This window comes from Pinus tabuliformis, chromosome 2_1 (assembly GCF_031772625.1).
Source record: "Pinus tabuliformis cultivar Carrire ecotype Pingquan chromosome 2_1, CPIR1, whole genome shotgun sequence".
Taxonomy (NCBI): domain Eukaryota; kingdom Viridiplantae; phylum Streptophyta; class Pinopsida; order Pinales; family Pinaceae; genus Pinus; species Pinus tabuliformis.
Genome location: NC_142299.1, coordinates 958,839,681 through 958,857,984, shown reverse-complemented (window position 1 = coordinate 958,857,984; position 18,304 = coordinate 958,839,681). Strand labels below are relative to the sequence as shown.

At 35.8% G+C, this 18,304-nt stretch overlaps 1 protein-coding gene and 1 long non-coding RNA gene across 2 annotated transcripts; both read left to right on the top strand.

Moving 5' to 3' along the window:
* Positions 1–3,068: 3,068 nt before the first annotated feature.
* On the top strand, positions 3,069–3,539 carry LOC149203825 (7-deoxyloganetin glucosyltransferase-like). The gene has a single exon (XM_089401996.1). It carries the CDS (start codon positions 3,069–3,071, stop codon positions 3,537–3,539), a length of 471 nt encoding a protein of 156 aa, XP_089258122.1.
* Positions 3,540–6,400: 2,861 nt separating this feature from the next.
* LOC149203824 (uncharacterized) lies at positions 6,401–7,726 on the top strand. The gene is made up of 3 exons (XR_016253644.1): positions 6,401–6,808; positions 6,900–7,001; positions 7,095–7,726. It is a non-coding gene; the product is annotated as an uncharacterized LOC149203824 (long non-coding RNA).
* Positions 7,727–18,304: the final 10,578 nt, after the last annotated feature.

Genomic DNA, 18,304 nt, shown 5'->3' with positions numbered 1-18,304 from the left:
CTGACATGTGGTTGCTACACCCTGAATCTAGATACCATATATCACTTTGTTTTTCTTGTGCTATATTACAAGCTAAAAACATGCTATCATGGTTCTGATTTCCTTTTGTGAAATTTACACTCGGTTTGTTACTAATGTCATATTTCTTCTTTCTACATTCATTTTCATAATGACCATACTTCTTATAGTAATAACATTGAACTTGAGATTTATTGGCTTGGGCCTTGACTTGGATTTTGATTTCTTCTGCTTCCACTTGAGCTTGAATGGCTACTTCTTCCACCTCTGTGTGGGCTTCTTCCTCTTCCTCTAGCATATGATCTTCCTCTGCCTCTACCTTGACCAAATGAAACTCGTGTCTTGAAGGCATACTCCAATGAGGAGCTTGTTGCTCTATTCAGTCTATGTTCATGAGAAATCAATGATGCATGAATCTCATCCACTGAGAACTATGAGAGATCCTTTGTCTCTTCTATGGCCACAACAGTGGCATCAAACCTTGCTCGTAGACTTCTCAAAACTTTCTCATTTATTCTCCTTTCTTCAAGTGTCTCACCATGAGACCTAATTTGAGTAACCAACCCAATTACATGTGTAAAAAATGAGTCTACATTCTCAAACTCTTTCATACAAAGTGTTTCAAAATCTCTCCTTAGCATTTGTAGCTTTGCTATCTTCACTTTTTCCATGCCTTGGTAGGTTGTCTCAAGGGTTTCTCATGCTTGATTGGACTTCGTTTCTATTGCAACCATTAGGAAAATACTTTCATGAACTACTTGGAAAACATAGAAGAGGGATTTTGCATCCTTCTTCCTGTTGTCAATGAACAAAGCCCTTTCTCCTTGAGACAATGCATTGTATGTTGTTCCATTTGCTGGTTCTTGAAAACCATTCTCTACCAAACCCCAAATATCTTCAGACAAAAACAGGGTCATCATTGTAATAACCCAATAATCATAAATTTTTCCATTAAACTAAGGTATCTGAGGATTAGTCAAGCTTGTGCTTGATGTTGCCATTTCTGAGTGAGAAAAAAAACTTTCTACCTGGTGGTAAATATGATTAAAAAACAATATGGGCTCAAAACAATTTTAACCACTAGTAAAAACACTTGTTTTTACACTAACAGAGTTTAAGCCGCTCTCATACCATGATAGAAAAAAATTTCGTAGGGGTAAAGGAGAGAAGTCTCGCTAGGAATTCAGTTGCCGAAAAGTAAGTCTTATGTTGCAGCAAGCATATCGCAACTACAGAGAGGCTTAAATAATACACATGAAATAACTCATGGCAAAACAAAGTAGAAACAAAAAGGTTGCGGTAAATTTACTCATTAAGTTGCCGAAAAGTAAGTCTTATGTTGCAGCAAGCATATGGCAACTACAGAGAGGCTTAAATAATACACATGAAATAACTCATGGCAAAACAAAGTAGAAACAAAAAGGTTGCGGTAAATTTACTCATTAAAGTTAAAATGATAGAAAAAAATTCGTAGGGGTAAAGGAGAGTCTCACTAGGAATTCAGTTGCGGAAAGGTAAGTCTTATGTTGCAGCAAGCATATGGCAACTACAGAAAGGCTTAAATAATACACATGAAATAACTCATGGCAAAACAGAGTAGAAACAAAAAGGTTGCGGTAAATTTACTCATTAAAGTTTAAGACCACATTCGTGTGCTAAATGGAGTAACTGTTTGTAAAACTAGTTTTCACGTGACACAACATGGGAAATTTTACATAGTAAATGTTTTTGTGAACTTGTAGGTGTTGTGGAGTGCTGGCAACAGTCACGGAGTAAATATTTGACCATACCTATTTACCAAGAAACATTAAATACCTTAAACTCTTAGTTTCTTTTGCGGAATAGTCAGTGTTGTACTTTGACTTCAGTCATTTCACCCCAAAAATCATTAAATACCTTAAACTCTTCGTTTCTTTTGCCTAATGGTCAATGTTGTACTTTGATTTCAGTCATTTCACTTGCAAACAAAATCGCGACCCTACAATAGTTGACTGGGAAAACATGGTGGTTGTCACAGTGTTTAAGGGGGTAGTTGAGATTAATATTTCCAACATCTACTGGACCCTATGTGAAGCTTAGTGTCTAATGGACATATTTCTATTAATAACAAGCACTTATTCCATAGTTACCAAATTCGCCCGAATCGGGTTAAAAAATTTGAAAATCCGCCAATTCAATACAAATACCGTATTATTTGATGAAATTTGATTCGGTTTTCAAGAATAAGCGGTTAGTTAAGCAGTTAAATGAAAAATTAAATGCCTCAAAATCCGCGGTTGGTGGTTTATGTAGACAGAACAAATAGTGAATGCCTCAAAATCCGCAGTTGGTGGTTTAGGTAGACAGAACAAATAGTGGCAGGATGGCATCTGCGCATAAGGAAAGAAACTAGAGAAAGTGGAAAATCATAGTGGAATAGGAAAGTTTATAATCTTCCAACTTCATTATTGTTTTCGTGGATTAAAAACCCAGTAAAATAGGAAAAGGAAGATTTTGTTACACTGAATTGTAACAGTTTTTTAATTTGTAATAGATGTTAATTTTGCAATAACTGATTTTATGGAATTTCAGATATTTTTAAAAATGTTTATATTTATTATAAAAGATTTTAGATAAATCAGTTTTAAAATTAGAAAAATATTTTAGATTTAAATTTAGAAATAAAGAAGTATTGAAGTTTTTCTTTGTGAATTGTATGTGTAAGGTTATTATATTATTTAGTTTATTGGATGTTATTCAAAATTCAAGAAAAAATTGGGCTGAAAATATTTTGTTACAGAAAAAATAATTTAAAATGATAATTTTTAAGATGTATAGTGTCTAATTTTTTCTTATCCTATCTCTATTTAAGTTTCTTGCTGCCACACTGTTTTACTTTCGACTAATGTTATGATTTTGTTTTTGGCTATGAAATTGGTTTGATTTGTGATAACCAATATGGTTGGGCATGGTTGGGCCTATTTGTAAGTGTAGCAAGCGAAGCGAACAATCCAGAGAAAGTGATCACTTGTCTTCCGGGTAATCTCCCACCATTGAAGCCAACTGATCTAATGAAATTCTATCGTGCTGAAGATCCGACAGACATTCTTACAAATGCTGTCCTGTATGAATCAAAGATTGCCACTAAAGGGGACTACACGCTAGTAAATACGTTTGAGGAGTTGGAACGGAGCGACACTGTAACAACCCTCTCTTCTCATGGATGTCCTGCCCTCTCAACAGGGCCTTTATTCCTTCCTAATTTTTTACAAGGATGGGATTCCACCAGCAATCTTTCGGAGGAGGACGAGAGGTGCCTGACGTGGCTGGATCTGCAACAGCCAGCATCTGTTATCTACGTTTCCTTTGGCAGCATGGCCATCAAATCTCAGGAGCAACTGCAGCAGCTGGCGCTAGGGCTTGAGGGTAGCGGGCTGCCATTCTTGTTGGTTCTCCGCTCTGATATTGAAGATGGGAAACCTGCTGTTTTGCCGGATGGGTTTGAAGAACGAACCAAAGGTCGGGCACTGCTTGTAAGGTGAGCGCCTCAGGTTAAAGTGCTTGCCCACACGTCGACTGGACGATTCCTCACTTACGGCGGCTGGAAATCTACATTGGAGAGCATAAGCATGGGAGTTCCTGTGGTGGGTCTCCCTTATTTAAACACGTTCGTTAAAAACATGGCAGCTAAAGAAATAGCCCAATCCCATCCCAGAACGAGATCAAGTGACTGGTAATGTGGAGAATCTAAGGGCAAGATTTACATCCATCCATCTATATTATAGTTTTTCTGGGCGCCACATTGAATTTTTTCGTGAGGCGCATTGAAATTATTCGGTTGTTAAGGTGTGTTTTATCATGAGTGGCCACACAAAAATATAATTCTCTCAGAAAATGTAAGTTGCAGCGGTTCTTATAATATTTCTACGCTTAATTGGCTAGTAATCTATGTTGCAGGGTTTCTTATAATATTTCTATGCTCGATTAGATAGTAATATATATTATACGTTCGATTAGATATTAATTTTGGATCTGACAACATCCGGGTGTATGTTGCAATAACTATTGAACAGTACAAGAAAGTTCTACGGATTTAGTATATTGTGTTCACCAGTGTTTTAAAGTGAAATGTTTGAGTAAAGATGGTGATAGGTTAAAAAGACATATATACTAGCATTTGTACCAGATGTTGCAAAGGGAACGTAGCACATATGGAAGAAGAGCATAGATGAAAAAGGATGTGATATGTTACGTCATCTAATATAGTCGAATTTAAGTGAAAAATAAATGTTAATGTTAAATGTAACACAATCAAACAATCTACTCAAAAGAGAGGCATGAGCAACTTCCTTCCTAAGTGTTGAATCTAAGAGTTTATTTTCATTGATAATTGCATCCCAGACCAGACCTCTTTTGTCTTTCATAGTTTGAGCTTGTCTTTCATAGTTTGAGCAACACTAAACCCTTACCCTCATATGGTAATGGTTCCAGATCAAATTTCTTTGTGAGTAATCTCTAGAGGTGTCTCCATTTATAGGCTTCTCCATTTATACACAGTTTTCCTAAAACATTCACCAATTTCCAAGCACAGAAGCCAAATATGTGTGTCCAAAGTGAATGGAGCAAGTTAATCATTCTTTCTTCTTTGCAACTTCAAATACAATATCCTTGAGTGTGTAGTAAAAATTAAGCACAGGTAACCTAGGAAGTTCTTCATGAAAGGGTGCCTCATGGGGCTGATATTTATGAAATGGACCAATGCAATATCCCCTCATGAAAATTATTCTCTACATTAGGTAGGAGGGCATCTAACAAACTACTCAACATTCTTCCATTGTTTGTACAGTTATGCTCCTGGGCATCTAACACATTACTCAACATTCTTCCATTGTTTGCACAATTTTTCCCCTATTGTTTGGACAATTCTGCACTTATGTCTCTCTCCTAACCTAAACAACCCATAAGAAATGAGTGACATATAGAAACATTAAAAATACCAATAAAAAAGAACTTAAAAATTCAAGAAAGTGAGATCATGTATTATAGATTCAAACATTAAATATACAATAAATCCTCAAGGAAATTCCACTTCATATAAATTTTGCAAAGGTTTTTTTTTTTTGATATAAATTCATATTCTCAAAAGTTTTATTTTATAATTCAATATAAATTAAAACAACTTAAAACCTAAAGAAAGTGGCATCATATATTTTATATTCAAACATTAAAGATACATTAAATTCTTAAGGGAATTCTACTTCATAAAAAATTTAGAAAGCTTCTTTATCTAAATTTTTATTTTTATTTTATATTTCAAAAAAAAAACTTGAAAAAAAAGTGATTATACATTATAGATTCAAACATTAAACTTACAATTAATCCTTGAAAAGAATTTCATTCACATAAAATTTCTAAAATTACATAAATTCATATTTTCAAAATTTTTATTATAAAATTCAATATATATATATATAACATAAATATTAAAATAAAATAGAAATATGCATCCCATTATAATTTTTTTAATAGACAAATTTACAAACGAGTAAAATATTAAGAATATAACAATAAAAAGATTCATTCTATTATTTTTATTAAATATTTATTTACTTGATGCATATAAAAATAAAAAATGTTTAATTTTTAATATTTAAACAAAATTATAATAAATATAATTATCTTTAATATTTATATGAAAGGAGAAAAAAAACATGAAGCCAAAAAAATTCAATTAATGAAAATTGCATTTGAATATATTTTAAATTTCTTTAATATGTAATATAAAATTGTTATGATATGTTTTAATATATATATATTTTGTTTATTTGATATTGAATTAAAAAAATAGATATACTAGCCTACCACCTAATTATGCACTATTTAACCTAACAATTTTCATATAACTGTCCAGAAATATATGGGAATAGTGAAGAGGTAGAAAAAGTAAAAATGAAAAAGTTGAATAAAAGCTTTTTAAAAAAAAAAAAAAAAAAAAAACCACATGTAAAAATTCTTACTAATTACACCCCATAATAAAATATTACTTTTATACCTATGAACTCAGTCAAGCTCAGCGCAACCGTTTACTCGTAATCAAATTTTCTTTTAACACATATGAAATTAAATAAGTTATGAATTTTACCACACAATTGGACCCTAGTCACGTTTTTGGTTACCGAAACCAATTTATTTATCTTACCAAGTTTTGTAAGGTCAACCCATAGTGTTTGGAATAAATTTAAAGCGGCGTAATGTATGTTATTTTGGCATTGCCATTATTTAATTTAACCCTCCATCCGGTGCCTTAACCTACCATTAACGGTATCCCTGCACCAAGCTTACACAGAGCCTTCTCGAATCAAGGTCTTCACTCGCCAGGTGTGAGTTGTATGGTTGAGGGTCCACTATAACCGTTGGATCACCGATCTGAACATCGCACAGTCATGGGCTGCCGAGAGTTTGTTAGGTAACGAAACCCTACCCCCTGCACTTCACTGGCAGTTCATATGCGCCTGGACTCCGATCTCTGCAAATTTGCCAACCCTCGCCTGCTCGCAGCTTCAAACACAGGAAAATTCTTTCTACAGGCATTCTTATTACTAGAATGAATATTTCTCTCATGCTGCAGGGTACTATTCATTACTTCTTTTGTGTACAGGGTTTCACTGTCTCCTTACACAGGGTATAACGAATAATGCAAACCTCCCTGTTTATCTCATGCTGGAGAGATTACCTGCTCGATACCCTTCGCAGACAGTAGTGATGGCTTCCCTGGAGTTTCGATTCCTTTATTCACACAATTGCCCAACAGGTATAGCCTTTATCATGCCCTGAGATGTCTAATTTAGATTTTAACTTATTTTCACGTGTCTAATCTGAGTTAAATTTACTGTGATGCGTAGGGTTCCTCCCAGATTGCCCAAATCCATCACGCAGGCGACTTCCCTGCTGAATCCGAAGAATCTACAGGAAAATTTCTGATCTAGTGCGGAGCGTAAACCCTCGTAAGTGATGACTGACAATTGCAAGAATTCCATTTGTTCTCCGGTTAGGGTTTTACAAAAGTTTCCTTATTTCTGCTCTTAGTTGATCTGCAGGGTGTTAGTCGTCTGCGGCGAAGGCTAATTTTAGCCACAAGAATGGGGTTGCATGGGGAATAACTTGGGAATCTGGTCTTGTATGTCTTTCATCATTTCAGGTGCTTGCTCACATTCTGCTCTTTCAGGCTGTAGAGTGAGGTTTTTATGAAGGTTTGGCCTAATTTTTTTGTCTGATTTTGAACTAAGATCATACTGATTGTGTAAATAATTTGGACAACATCTTCCTTTGGTTGTTCCTCCATAACTTGGGAATCTGGTCTTGTATGTCTTTCATCATTTCAGGTGCTTGCTCACATTCTGCTCTTTCAGGCTGTAGAGTGAGGTTTTTGTGAAGGTTTGGCCTAATTTTTTTTGTCTGATTTTGAACTAAGATCATACTGATTGTGTAAATAATTTGGACAACATCTTCCTTTGGTTGTTCCTCCATAACTTGGGAATCTGGTCTTGTATGTCTTTCATCATTTCAGGTGCTTGCTCACATTCTGCTCTTTCAGGCTGTAGAGTGAGGTTTTTGTGAGGGTTTGGCATAATTTTTTGTCTGATTTTGAACTAAGATCATACTGATTGTGTAAATAATTTGGACAACATCTTCCTTTGGTTGTTCCTCCATAAAATTATCCTTAATGACAGAGGAAATTCATATAATTTGGACAACATCTTTCTTTGGTTGTTCCTCCATAAAATTATCCTTAATGACAGAGGAACCCATGAATTTCTATGCTCTCTGGTTAGATTGTTTTATATATATGAATATTGTAGGAACGTCACTGCTTTTTCTCATACTACTGATAAAATTCAACTATTTTGATTCATTGTAATGTACGGTTCAAAATGTTGATATGAAAACTACATGAAAAAATACACTTAAAAATTGATTATGGCGCAAAATCCTGCCATGAAAACTACAAGACAAAATACATTTTAAAATTGTTACAAATGTATAGTAATGGACTGGAATGTCCCTTTAGATTCAATTTATTCTTTTTATTAAATAATTATTTACTTGATGCATATAAAAATAAAAAACAATGTTTAATTTTTAATTTTCAAACAAAAATATAATAAATTTAATAGCAAAGGAAAAAAAAAAACCTGAACCCAGAAAAAATCAATTAATGAGAATTGCAATTGAAAATATTTTAAATTTCATTCATATTTAATATAAAATTATTATAATATATTTTAAATCTATATCTTATAAATTTATGAGAAAATCCCTATTCGGTTTATCTGTACCGGGAGCAGTATAACCAACAGTAAAAGCAAGCAAAGGGAGGCCTGGAGGAGCTATGGGCGCGGTGATTGTTGCTAATAATTAGGTCCAAACCGAAGTCACAAGATGGGGTTCCAAATGTTCGTCCAAAAGTATGTTGGTCGGCTTCACATCGCAGTGAACGATAGAATTGCTGCAGCCGTGATGAAGGTACTCCAACGCAGAAGCCACTCCCACCGCTATATTCACTCTTTCTCTCCAATTCAATAGGCAATTTTGTGGACCGTGCAGTAGAGTTTCCAAATTAAAATTGGGCATAAATTTGGAGAGGAGCATCATCTCACTAGTGCTCTGGAAATACTCCAAAATTAGTAGAAGAAAGAGTAGTACAGTTTCAACGCTTACTGCGAAGGGCTCAGGGCCATCCCAGAGCATTTCTTCATCGGAGGCGGCATATATTTGGTGAGATTTTCTTTGAAATTTGAAAACTGCAGAGGCATGGCCGATGGGGTGTGGGAGCCGACGGTGGGGTTGCGTCCGGGTGGAAGCTTTGAAGCGCTTTGTTTTGGAGTTGTCTATAATGCGACTTTTTGAGATTCCGGTGACGGAATCCGGCGGAAGAAATTGAGATGAAATCATGATTTGTTGCAGTTAAAATGGTTTTTTAACTGCATATTCGGATTCAGCACCTTGAAAAACCCCTGGTGGAAGCTTTGAAGCGCTTTGTTTTGGAGTTGTCTATAATGCGACTTTTTGAGATTCCGGTGACGGAATCCGGCGGAAGAAATTGAGATGAAATCATGATTTGTTGCAGTTAAAATGGTTTTTTAACTGCATATTCGGATTCAGCACCTTGAAAAACCCCTGGGACGGTTTCATTGTGCAGAAATTAGCTATCAAACTTGGATTCCAATAAATCACTGCCGGATTTTCACCGGAAAAAATCGCCGGAAAGGCTTTCAAAAAGTCGCGTTAAAGACTACGTCCTTTGTTTTAGGAGAGCATTTATTTATCCCACGGGAAGTAGGTTTGGTTATTCCATTATTGTTTGTCACTGACACATAACTGTTTTCAATGGCAATTCCTATTTCCAATCCCATAGGAAATTTATTGCGCCCTGACACGCGCCCGAGATAGCCATATATAACACGCCGGTGGTGATGCCTAGAGAGAAAAAAAATACCGGCGCGTTATATATGGCTATCTCGGGCGCATGTCAGGCGCAATAAATTTCCTATGGGATTGGAAATAGGAATCGCCGTTTTCAATCGGATAGTTTTGACCATTTCAATCCTCTAACGTTGCACAAGAGAACAAGTGGCATGGCATGGCGTGAAGGGGACTTGGGACGTGGCATGGTCTCAAAGGGTAAAGTGTACATCGCATGGGAGATGACTTGGTTTCAGAGGGAAACACTTGACGGCGTAATTATAATTTAATTTAAATATTAAATAATAAAATGTTGTATAGTTGGAGTAAGTTTAATGATTAAAAACATTTTTTTAAAGTTTTTAAAGTGATTATTTTAAATTTAAATCTATAATGGCATAGAATATGAATATCTTGATAAATTTGAAATGAAATGTATAGATGGTAAAATCTTTATATATAAGCCATTTAAATATGTGAATTAGGCAACTTAAAATATACTAATATTGTTATTATGCAAAAATTATATAAATAATATTATATTAATATTATTATTATTATAATATAAAAATTATATAAATAATAATAAAATATTAGATATATATAAATTATAAATTATATATTAAAATATTTATATTTATTTTAAAATAAAAATTATTAAATTTTATAATAAAAGGTTTTTTCAATATTAAAACATAAAAATATTTGAAAACACAAAGCTATAAAAAATGTGACATGCGGCTCTATATATAAGTAGGATTATGATCTTTTAGCTCTTTAGCTGAAAGCCTATGCATTTGTCTCATTTTGCATTTAGGGAATTCCATAAGTAGGATTATGATCTTTTAGCTCTTTCGTTGAAAGTCTATGCATTTGTCTCATTTTGCATTTAGGGAATTTACCTATTTCTTCGTACACTATCTCATCAATTCTGAGCAAAATCTATGGACTAACAACTCTTTGTGTCAAGACATTTCTTGGTACAATAGGGTTGGTGGCTCCACTAGGGATTAACTCTATGTTATAGCCTATTTTTCCCACTTTTTTTCCAATAAGAGAGACCTTTGACTATTGCTTGTCTTGCTAACTTTAATGCACACATTTTCTTGTTCGATTCACCCCCAAGAGACTTGCACCATGCATTTAGTCATTGTCATGTAGTGTACCACTCAAGAACTTAGTTGCAAAGTTTCCTTTTGCTAGGAGTGTATATGGTCAAATTTCTATACTTTGTCATTCTTGAGCAGATTAACTTGACCTACTTGTCCATGAGTTGGTCAAGGGTCAATTATTGTGGAAGTTTCCTAACTTCGTGAGCCTTTAGGTGCCTAGATAACTTCTCTTATAAGGTGCAAAAAGCCTATATATTATGATCACACAAAGAGGAGAAACATTACATCCAAAGAGAAAGGTAGAGAGAGAGAGCTCGACTATGCTTCTATGCAATGTGAGATTATCCATTATCTAGGAAGTGCCAAGGTTTGAAGGCTAAGGAGGAGTAATCAATACAAAAGGTATAATGTACTCATTTAGGTTGAGAAAGGTTGCTTACATATATCATGTACTTATCAGATGTATGTTCAAGCAATTATGGTTTATACATGCTAATATGCCCTCTATGAAGGAAAATATTTCATTGTTTATTGGTGCGTGTGTGTGGGAATTTGAATCAAAGTGGATAGGAGCGAGATCTTCATGTGGAAGCAAGGTTTCTAGCATCAACTTCAGATTTAACAATTTCCACCAACATGTAAGGATTTATGTACACAATATTTTGGCTCCCTAGTTAAAATTCCATGCATGTGTCTTATATGCATCTAGGGAATTCACCTATTTCTCCACACATCATTTCACAGATTCCAAGAAAAATGTGGACCATCACAAAACCGCCTTTATCTGCCCATGGGGAACATTTACCTATTGGAAAATACCTTTTGTTCTTAAAAATTCTAGTACTATTTTCGAGTGGACCATGTCTTATGTTTTTCATGATATAAACACGTCATTGAAGTTTATCTTGATGACTTTAGTGCTCAATCTTTTCTTCGTCAGGATCATCCCACCCATCTTAGGGTAGTGATTCTTTGATGTCATTACAAAATCTATCTAATCCCTCACAAATGTGTCTTTTGCGCATAATCTGAGAGATTGCTAGGTTTTATCATATCCAATGAAGGGGTTTTTATCAATCCCTCTAAGATTAAGGAAATCATCAATTTTCCTCCTCCACACACTATTCGGCAACTTCAATAACTTCAAGGAAAGGATAATTTCTTGCATAGGTTTATTTCCAATTATTTTGAGATAACAAAAGGTTTTATGCACTTGTTGAAAAAGGGAGTACCTATTGTATTGGATGACGAAGCTCAAAGATCTTTGGACACTTTTAAATAATCTTTGTTATCTACCTCATTACTTAATCCTCTTGATCTTAACCACGACTTCTTGTTATATCTAGTGGCCTTCGAATCCACTATTGGCATGGTTCTCGTCTTAAGATAATGAAATGAGCAAGGAACATCCTTTTTACTATCTTACCAAAGGACTCAGTGGTCCTAAGCTTTGTTATTCTGATGTTGAGAAGTTGACTTTGGCAGTCATTGTTGTTATCCAACATTTATGACATTATATACTCTTGCCAAATACCACTTCGATCGCTAACTCCAACCCCATGAAACAAATTCCTAGTCGTTAAATCATTAGGGGTAAATACTCTAAATCGATTATTATCTTTCAAGAATTCAATTTGGATTTTGTAGTTTCTAAGTCCAAGAAATCCGTGGCATTCTTTTAGTTAATGTCTGAGTTACAACAAATTGATGATGAAATTGTGGTTGGGGATTTATTCTTGGATGAATAATTATTCCTCACTAACTCTTATGGTCTATTGTATGCAGATGTTCTATTGTATCTCCAAGCTCAACATTTCCAACCTGAATGATCTCATTATGAATATTGATGTATATGCCACCAGTTTAGGTGGTATGTTATTATTGTTGAAACCCTTTATCGCAATTGAATTAATGCGATATTACGTCCATGTATCACTCACGATGAGGCCGAACACATTCTAAATTATTGTCACTATGGAGATTGTGGTGGTTATTTGTCTAGTAATGCTAATTCTTAAAAAATCTTGGGTGCTCACTATTTTTGGCCATTGATATTTAACCATCCATGTCAAATCATTTCTATAAATATGTGTGCTCACCTTGATCCACTTCACCCTATGGTTGTTGTCAGACCTATTGCCAAATTGGGCATTGCCTTTATGCATTGTAATCCCACCTCAAGCCGAGGACATCATTACATCATCATAGTTGTATACTACTTCACTAAGTTGGCTCAGGCTATGCCAACATTATCGAATGATAGCACCATTATGACGTTATTCATGTTAAACCACATCATTACTAAGTTTGGAGTGCCCAAAATAATTTTCATTGATTATGGTGCACGTTTCAAAAATCATATGATATAGGAGTTAGTCACCAAGTTGGATTTTTGCCATGAACACTTAATCCCCTATTATCCGCAAGCTAATCGGAAAGTAAAGGCCATCAAATTAGCACCTTATGCTTTTCTCCACACTTCAGGCATACCGAACCTTAGTTAATTTTTTTTTGGTTTCACTCCTTGATAGTTGGTTTATAGAGTGGAGGTTGTTTTTCTTATTGAATGTGAAATTCCATAATTGAAACTAGTCATTGAACATCTACCTGAAACTTTGGCCAAAGAAAATGTCATTTACACTTAGCTCATCTTGATGAACGACAACTTTATGTTGTGATAACCAATGAAACTCATAAAAAGTGCATCAAAGCTCAGTATGATAAGTGTGTTCAACCTCATGTGTTTTTAGAAGGTGGTCTAGTTATAGTCTATGTTAAACACACACATGGCAGCAACATAATATGAAAGATAAACAGGAGAGTACATTTATTATTAACAAATGATATACATTTATAGTACATGGTGTGACCCTTGGATTCATATTCCAAGTGGTCTCTTAGACTCCTTTTGGTTGTTCATCTTCCACACCAACCCTTAGAGGATTAGGTGTCCAATATTCCCCCCTTAATCCAAAGGGTTATGTATGAGTCCAAGAAGAGAGCTGTAATACAAAATGTGCAAAAAATGCATGGCAGCACTAAGCTGAATGTGCTCTCTGAAATGTTGGTATAAGGGCGGTAGTTTAAGGATGACCACCAACACTGGAACGCTTAGTGCAGTTCCCAGAACTCTTCCAAGTCTGGCATGAAGCTCAAGTCTTCTGCTAGAGGAAGTGCTTCTAATGTTTTGAAGAGGGAAACCTTCAACCATGAAAGGGGGGTCTCACCCCGCATAAAAGGGAGAACTTCAACCTGAAAAGGGAATTCTCAACCTGTGATGGTTTAAGGATGACCAAAAACTCTGGAATGCTTAATGCAATTCGTGAAACTCTTCCAAAACTGGCAAGAAGCTGAAGTCTTCTGCTAGAGGAAGTGTCCCCAATTCTTTGAAGAGGTGTCACAAATTGAAGGCATGCTCACGGGCATCTTTGTCTCTGGCTACAACTCTGAATCTGGTGTGGCAGGTTGTGGCTCAGGCTCACTTGATGTAGCTTTGAAGCTTGTAGATGACCATCATTTCCCCCCCTATTAGATACAAGGTGAGATGATGGAGGAAACTCAACTGCAAGACTGTTCAATACTCTAGAACAAGTTCGGACATATGAATGAAATATCTTCTTGACTGTTGATGCCCATTTCCAAGAAGCGATCCATCCAAGATGAATCTTTGTTCTTGCAAGAAGTTTGTTTCTGAAGCATCTGTTTGAAGAATGACTAGTTTATGACAATGTTTACATGGATGAAGATCAAAATAGTGATCTTTCAAATGGCCAAATTGGTCACAGTGTTGGCATTTCACAATCTGTTGTTGTGGAAGAGGAGCAGAATCTGGAACAACTGAAGGTGAACTGTCATGAAGAGCAGGTGAAGATGAACCGTCCTAAAGAAATCCAGCACTTTGAAATTGGATTGGTTTGGAGTAGTCTGGAATATGAAAGGACACGTCCTTGTCATATCCAAGACCAGTTCTGTGCTTGTTGTGGACAAGCTCTTCCCAAGGTCTGATGACTGACTTGGGAAGTGCAGACTGAATTTCTGCATCTGCATGTACAACTGTTGCTTCATTGGGTACTAAATATGAATGAACTATAACATTATTGACTTGTTGTTGATGGGTTGCTGTCTCAATGTTCTGAACAAAAACAGGTTCAGAATGATGTCTATTTTGATGTAGCTCTTCTTGCTGTAGTTGTGATTCAAGCTGTAAAAAATCAATTTTGTCTTGTACATTTTTCAAGCAAGTTTGAATGTTAAAAAGAGTTTCCTTACTAACTTTAACCATCCCATCAACAGTGGAAAAGATTAGACTATTCAATAACTGTAATGCATCATCAATTTGCTCCATTTAATGACAATGTTGCATGGATATCTCACACAATGCCAAATAACCGCAACTTTAAAGAATATAAATAGCCCCCAATGCTTATGAACATTGAACTCTGTCGTTCCAATTAATCCTCCAACATATTTACTTTCAAAGCAGAAATGATGGCTATCAAAACTTCAACAACTATAGCACCATGTCATGGACAGGACTTGAATGCTCATATATATAAATTCTTTGACTAGGGTACAAACCAATATTCTCTGATCTTGCCACTTTCTTCAAAGAAAACAATTTGCCCTCAATACTCATATATCACACAGAATTTATGGAGAGTTAACAACGCATATGCCGCAGATACAATTGACTGACTTTCATATAAATTAATTGTATGGACCGACTCTCAACTTCATGTATGAATAGTCTGAATCATGTATATATGAATGGACCCTCAAAATGATTTAAGGCATATATAAATGGTTTTATCTTCAAAGTGCATGTCTAAATGGTTCAACATAAGAATTGAACGTCCCTCAAAGCAGAGACACCAATATACCAATACAAGCAATCAACTCTTCAACACAAATGTATCACTACTCTACTCAAGCATACAACGTAATACATTCAACATACCATTCAACACACAAAGACCATCATACTTCAATGGAGACCAGGAGTTACGCATGGACTCAACGTTCCATTTAGGAATTGTAACCCAGATACATGAATCGAAGGGCCTGTACACGCAGTCAATTTAACGCTTAAAATTGCTACAACAGCCACCTGAGAGACGAACATCACAATTCTTCCCGAGATGAATAGAAACCTTCTGCCAACCTTATCGACCATGATAAGAGCCGCGATTCAAAGATTCTTGGCAATGATCTGGCTTCGTTTGAGGAACTGTTTGACGAAGTAGATTAAGTTCAAAATTTAAAACTTTATATATCATCTTCCGTGAAGAGAGTTTTAGAACAGCTTCTTGTTAAGTTTTTTGTGGCCTGTTCCTTCATGAAGAAGCTAAAGATCAACAAAGTCTGTCCTGGTCTAGATCTCACCTCCATTTCAGCGTTTCCTCCCATCGTTGACAATTTGAGGAATGTAAATACTTTCTGGACGAGATTGGATGGTCGAAGTGCTCCTCTTGCACAAGTTTTCAACAATAGGCATATTCCCTCATTGTGGAACTCGTACCTTCAATCCAGTTCATAGAGTCAGCAATCTTTCTCTCAAGGACCGACGCAGTTTTCTCAAAATATAGCGTTTTCTTAGAATTCACAGGAAGAAAATATTATGAGCATTGAGGAACGAGATAATCCAATCAGGAGAATATTTGCGCCATATTCTTATGGTAGCAGCAGATATGACAGCTCTCAAGTACTCTCGCTAACGAGACCATCTAGTGCCAATAATACGCATCAGAGAATCAACCACGGATGTCATCCAGATGACAAATGTCGTATGTCAGAAGAAGTTGAGCAAAGGCTCTGCAGTGTGGATATGGCGTTGAATAGAGTAGTCCTTGTTTTAGACTCTTTACAAGAGAATTGCAGGATATAAGTGAAAGTCTGAAGGCACACAAACATGAACATGAACCTGTCAAGCAAAGCGCAGACTAGTTTTTTTTGAGGAAAAGCGTGCAGACCAGCTATGTTCGAATTCTTATCGAGATTAGCTACGGAAGGCTTGGCCGAGATTGTTAATGCTGTTGGAAGACCTGGAGTGGGATTTACTGTGAACTCTTTGTCGGGAACTAGGTCAAGATTGTTGGCTCCTCATCACAATGAATTGTTCGCCATTTTCAACAGCTGCAAACACATACGGCAACCAAATCCAATGTGAAACGTTGCCTGTAGCTGTGGGCTTGATGCCCTGAATTGGCTCAAACGATGGCTCAAAGCCACAATGAGGGCAGGCCGCAAGAAAGGAGCACAGAGCGTTTTGTTTGCTGAGTGTTTTGTTTGTAGATATCGTGCAGTGACATGAGCAGCACTACAGAAACGTTCAAGTCAATGAATAAACTGTCAGACCAGTGGAAGCGTTAGCGTCAGAGCTGCCAGGATTTTTCTATTTGGGGAAGTGTGCATAGAGAATGCAGCTAAAATATGGCTGATAGGATTTTAGAATAGAGAATCTAAGTTGTAGAGGGCCAAGACTTGTTCAGAATAGGCTGAGTGGGAGCATGAAAGTGTTAGAGCGTTGCATTGATAGAGAGGGATAGGTCTAGCAATATTCCTCTTTGCAGTCGCAGGGACAGGTCTGCTCAAAATAGAGGAATGTTAGAGCTAATAGAGGTAACAACCTCTATTCTAACAAATGCTCAGAAAGGTATAATCAGGAGGAGAGCATTGGTTTACAAAGGCCACAGAGACAGGTGGCTCACACTTGAGCAGGGCAGGAGATCGCTTGCTCTGATACCATGTTAAACACACACATGGCAACAACATAATATGAAAGATAAACAGGAGTGTAAATTTATTATTAACAAATGATATACATTTATAGTACATGGTGTGACCCTTGGATTCATATTCCAAGTGGTCTCTTGGACTCCTTTTGGCTATTCAACTTCCACACCAACCCTTAGAGGATTAGGTGTCCAACAGTCTATGATCAGTATCATGATATGTTGGGGGTAGGAAAAGTTAAACCTATTTGGCATGGTCCCTATGTTTTTAAATGAGTTCTAAAGAAAGGGGCCTATGAGTTGTTTGACTTTAATGAAAATCCATTATTGGAGCCCCATAATGGGGTATACCTCAAGAAATATTATGAATAACTTTCTACATAGTTTGTTGTACATATCCTTATATAGAGTTTGTGTGATGTATTTTTTCTTTTTCTTTTTTATTTTGTGTCTCTTGACGGTTTCTTTGAGTGTTGATTTATGTGTGGCGCTTGCTTGGAAAATGTCAATTTCCTATACAATTTATAAAGGCTTTGGAGATGTGCTAGTTGTAGCACTCAAAACATAACTTTTGTTGTTTGGATTCTCTTCTCACCCATTGATGAGATCATGAGCTTAGGGGGCATTTTTCTTCGCCTTCCCACCAATAACATGGTAGGATATATCGTTGTCATTGAGGTCTTAACCAAGGCCATTTCCCTTGGGATCTGCCACTTGGTTGTTGAACTTGACTCACAACTTGTAGTGTCTCAACTAAACAATATTTAATATTTACTCTATGAGGAACCATGTGATACTTCATTAGTAATTGAGGGTACATCTTTTGGGACAACATTTTTCTTATATCATTTATTCACATATTCCTTGAGATTATAATATACCTGTTGATTTATTAGCAAATTATTGTTAAATTGGCAATTGTCGCATTAATTATAAAAAAATACACAAAAATAACATCATTAAACACATCATTAGAAAAACACCATAAAAATTGTTATTACT

Coding starts and splice junctions, on each gene's coding strand:
- LOC149203825 (XM_089401996.1), top strand. CDS start 3,069: ATGAAATTCTATCGTGCTGAAGATCCGACAGACATTCTTACAAATGCT.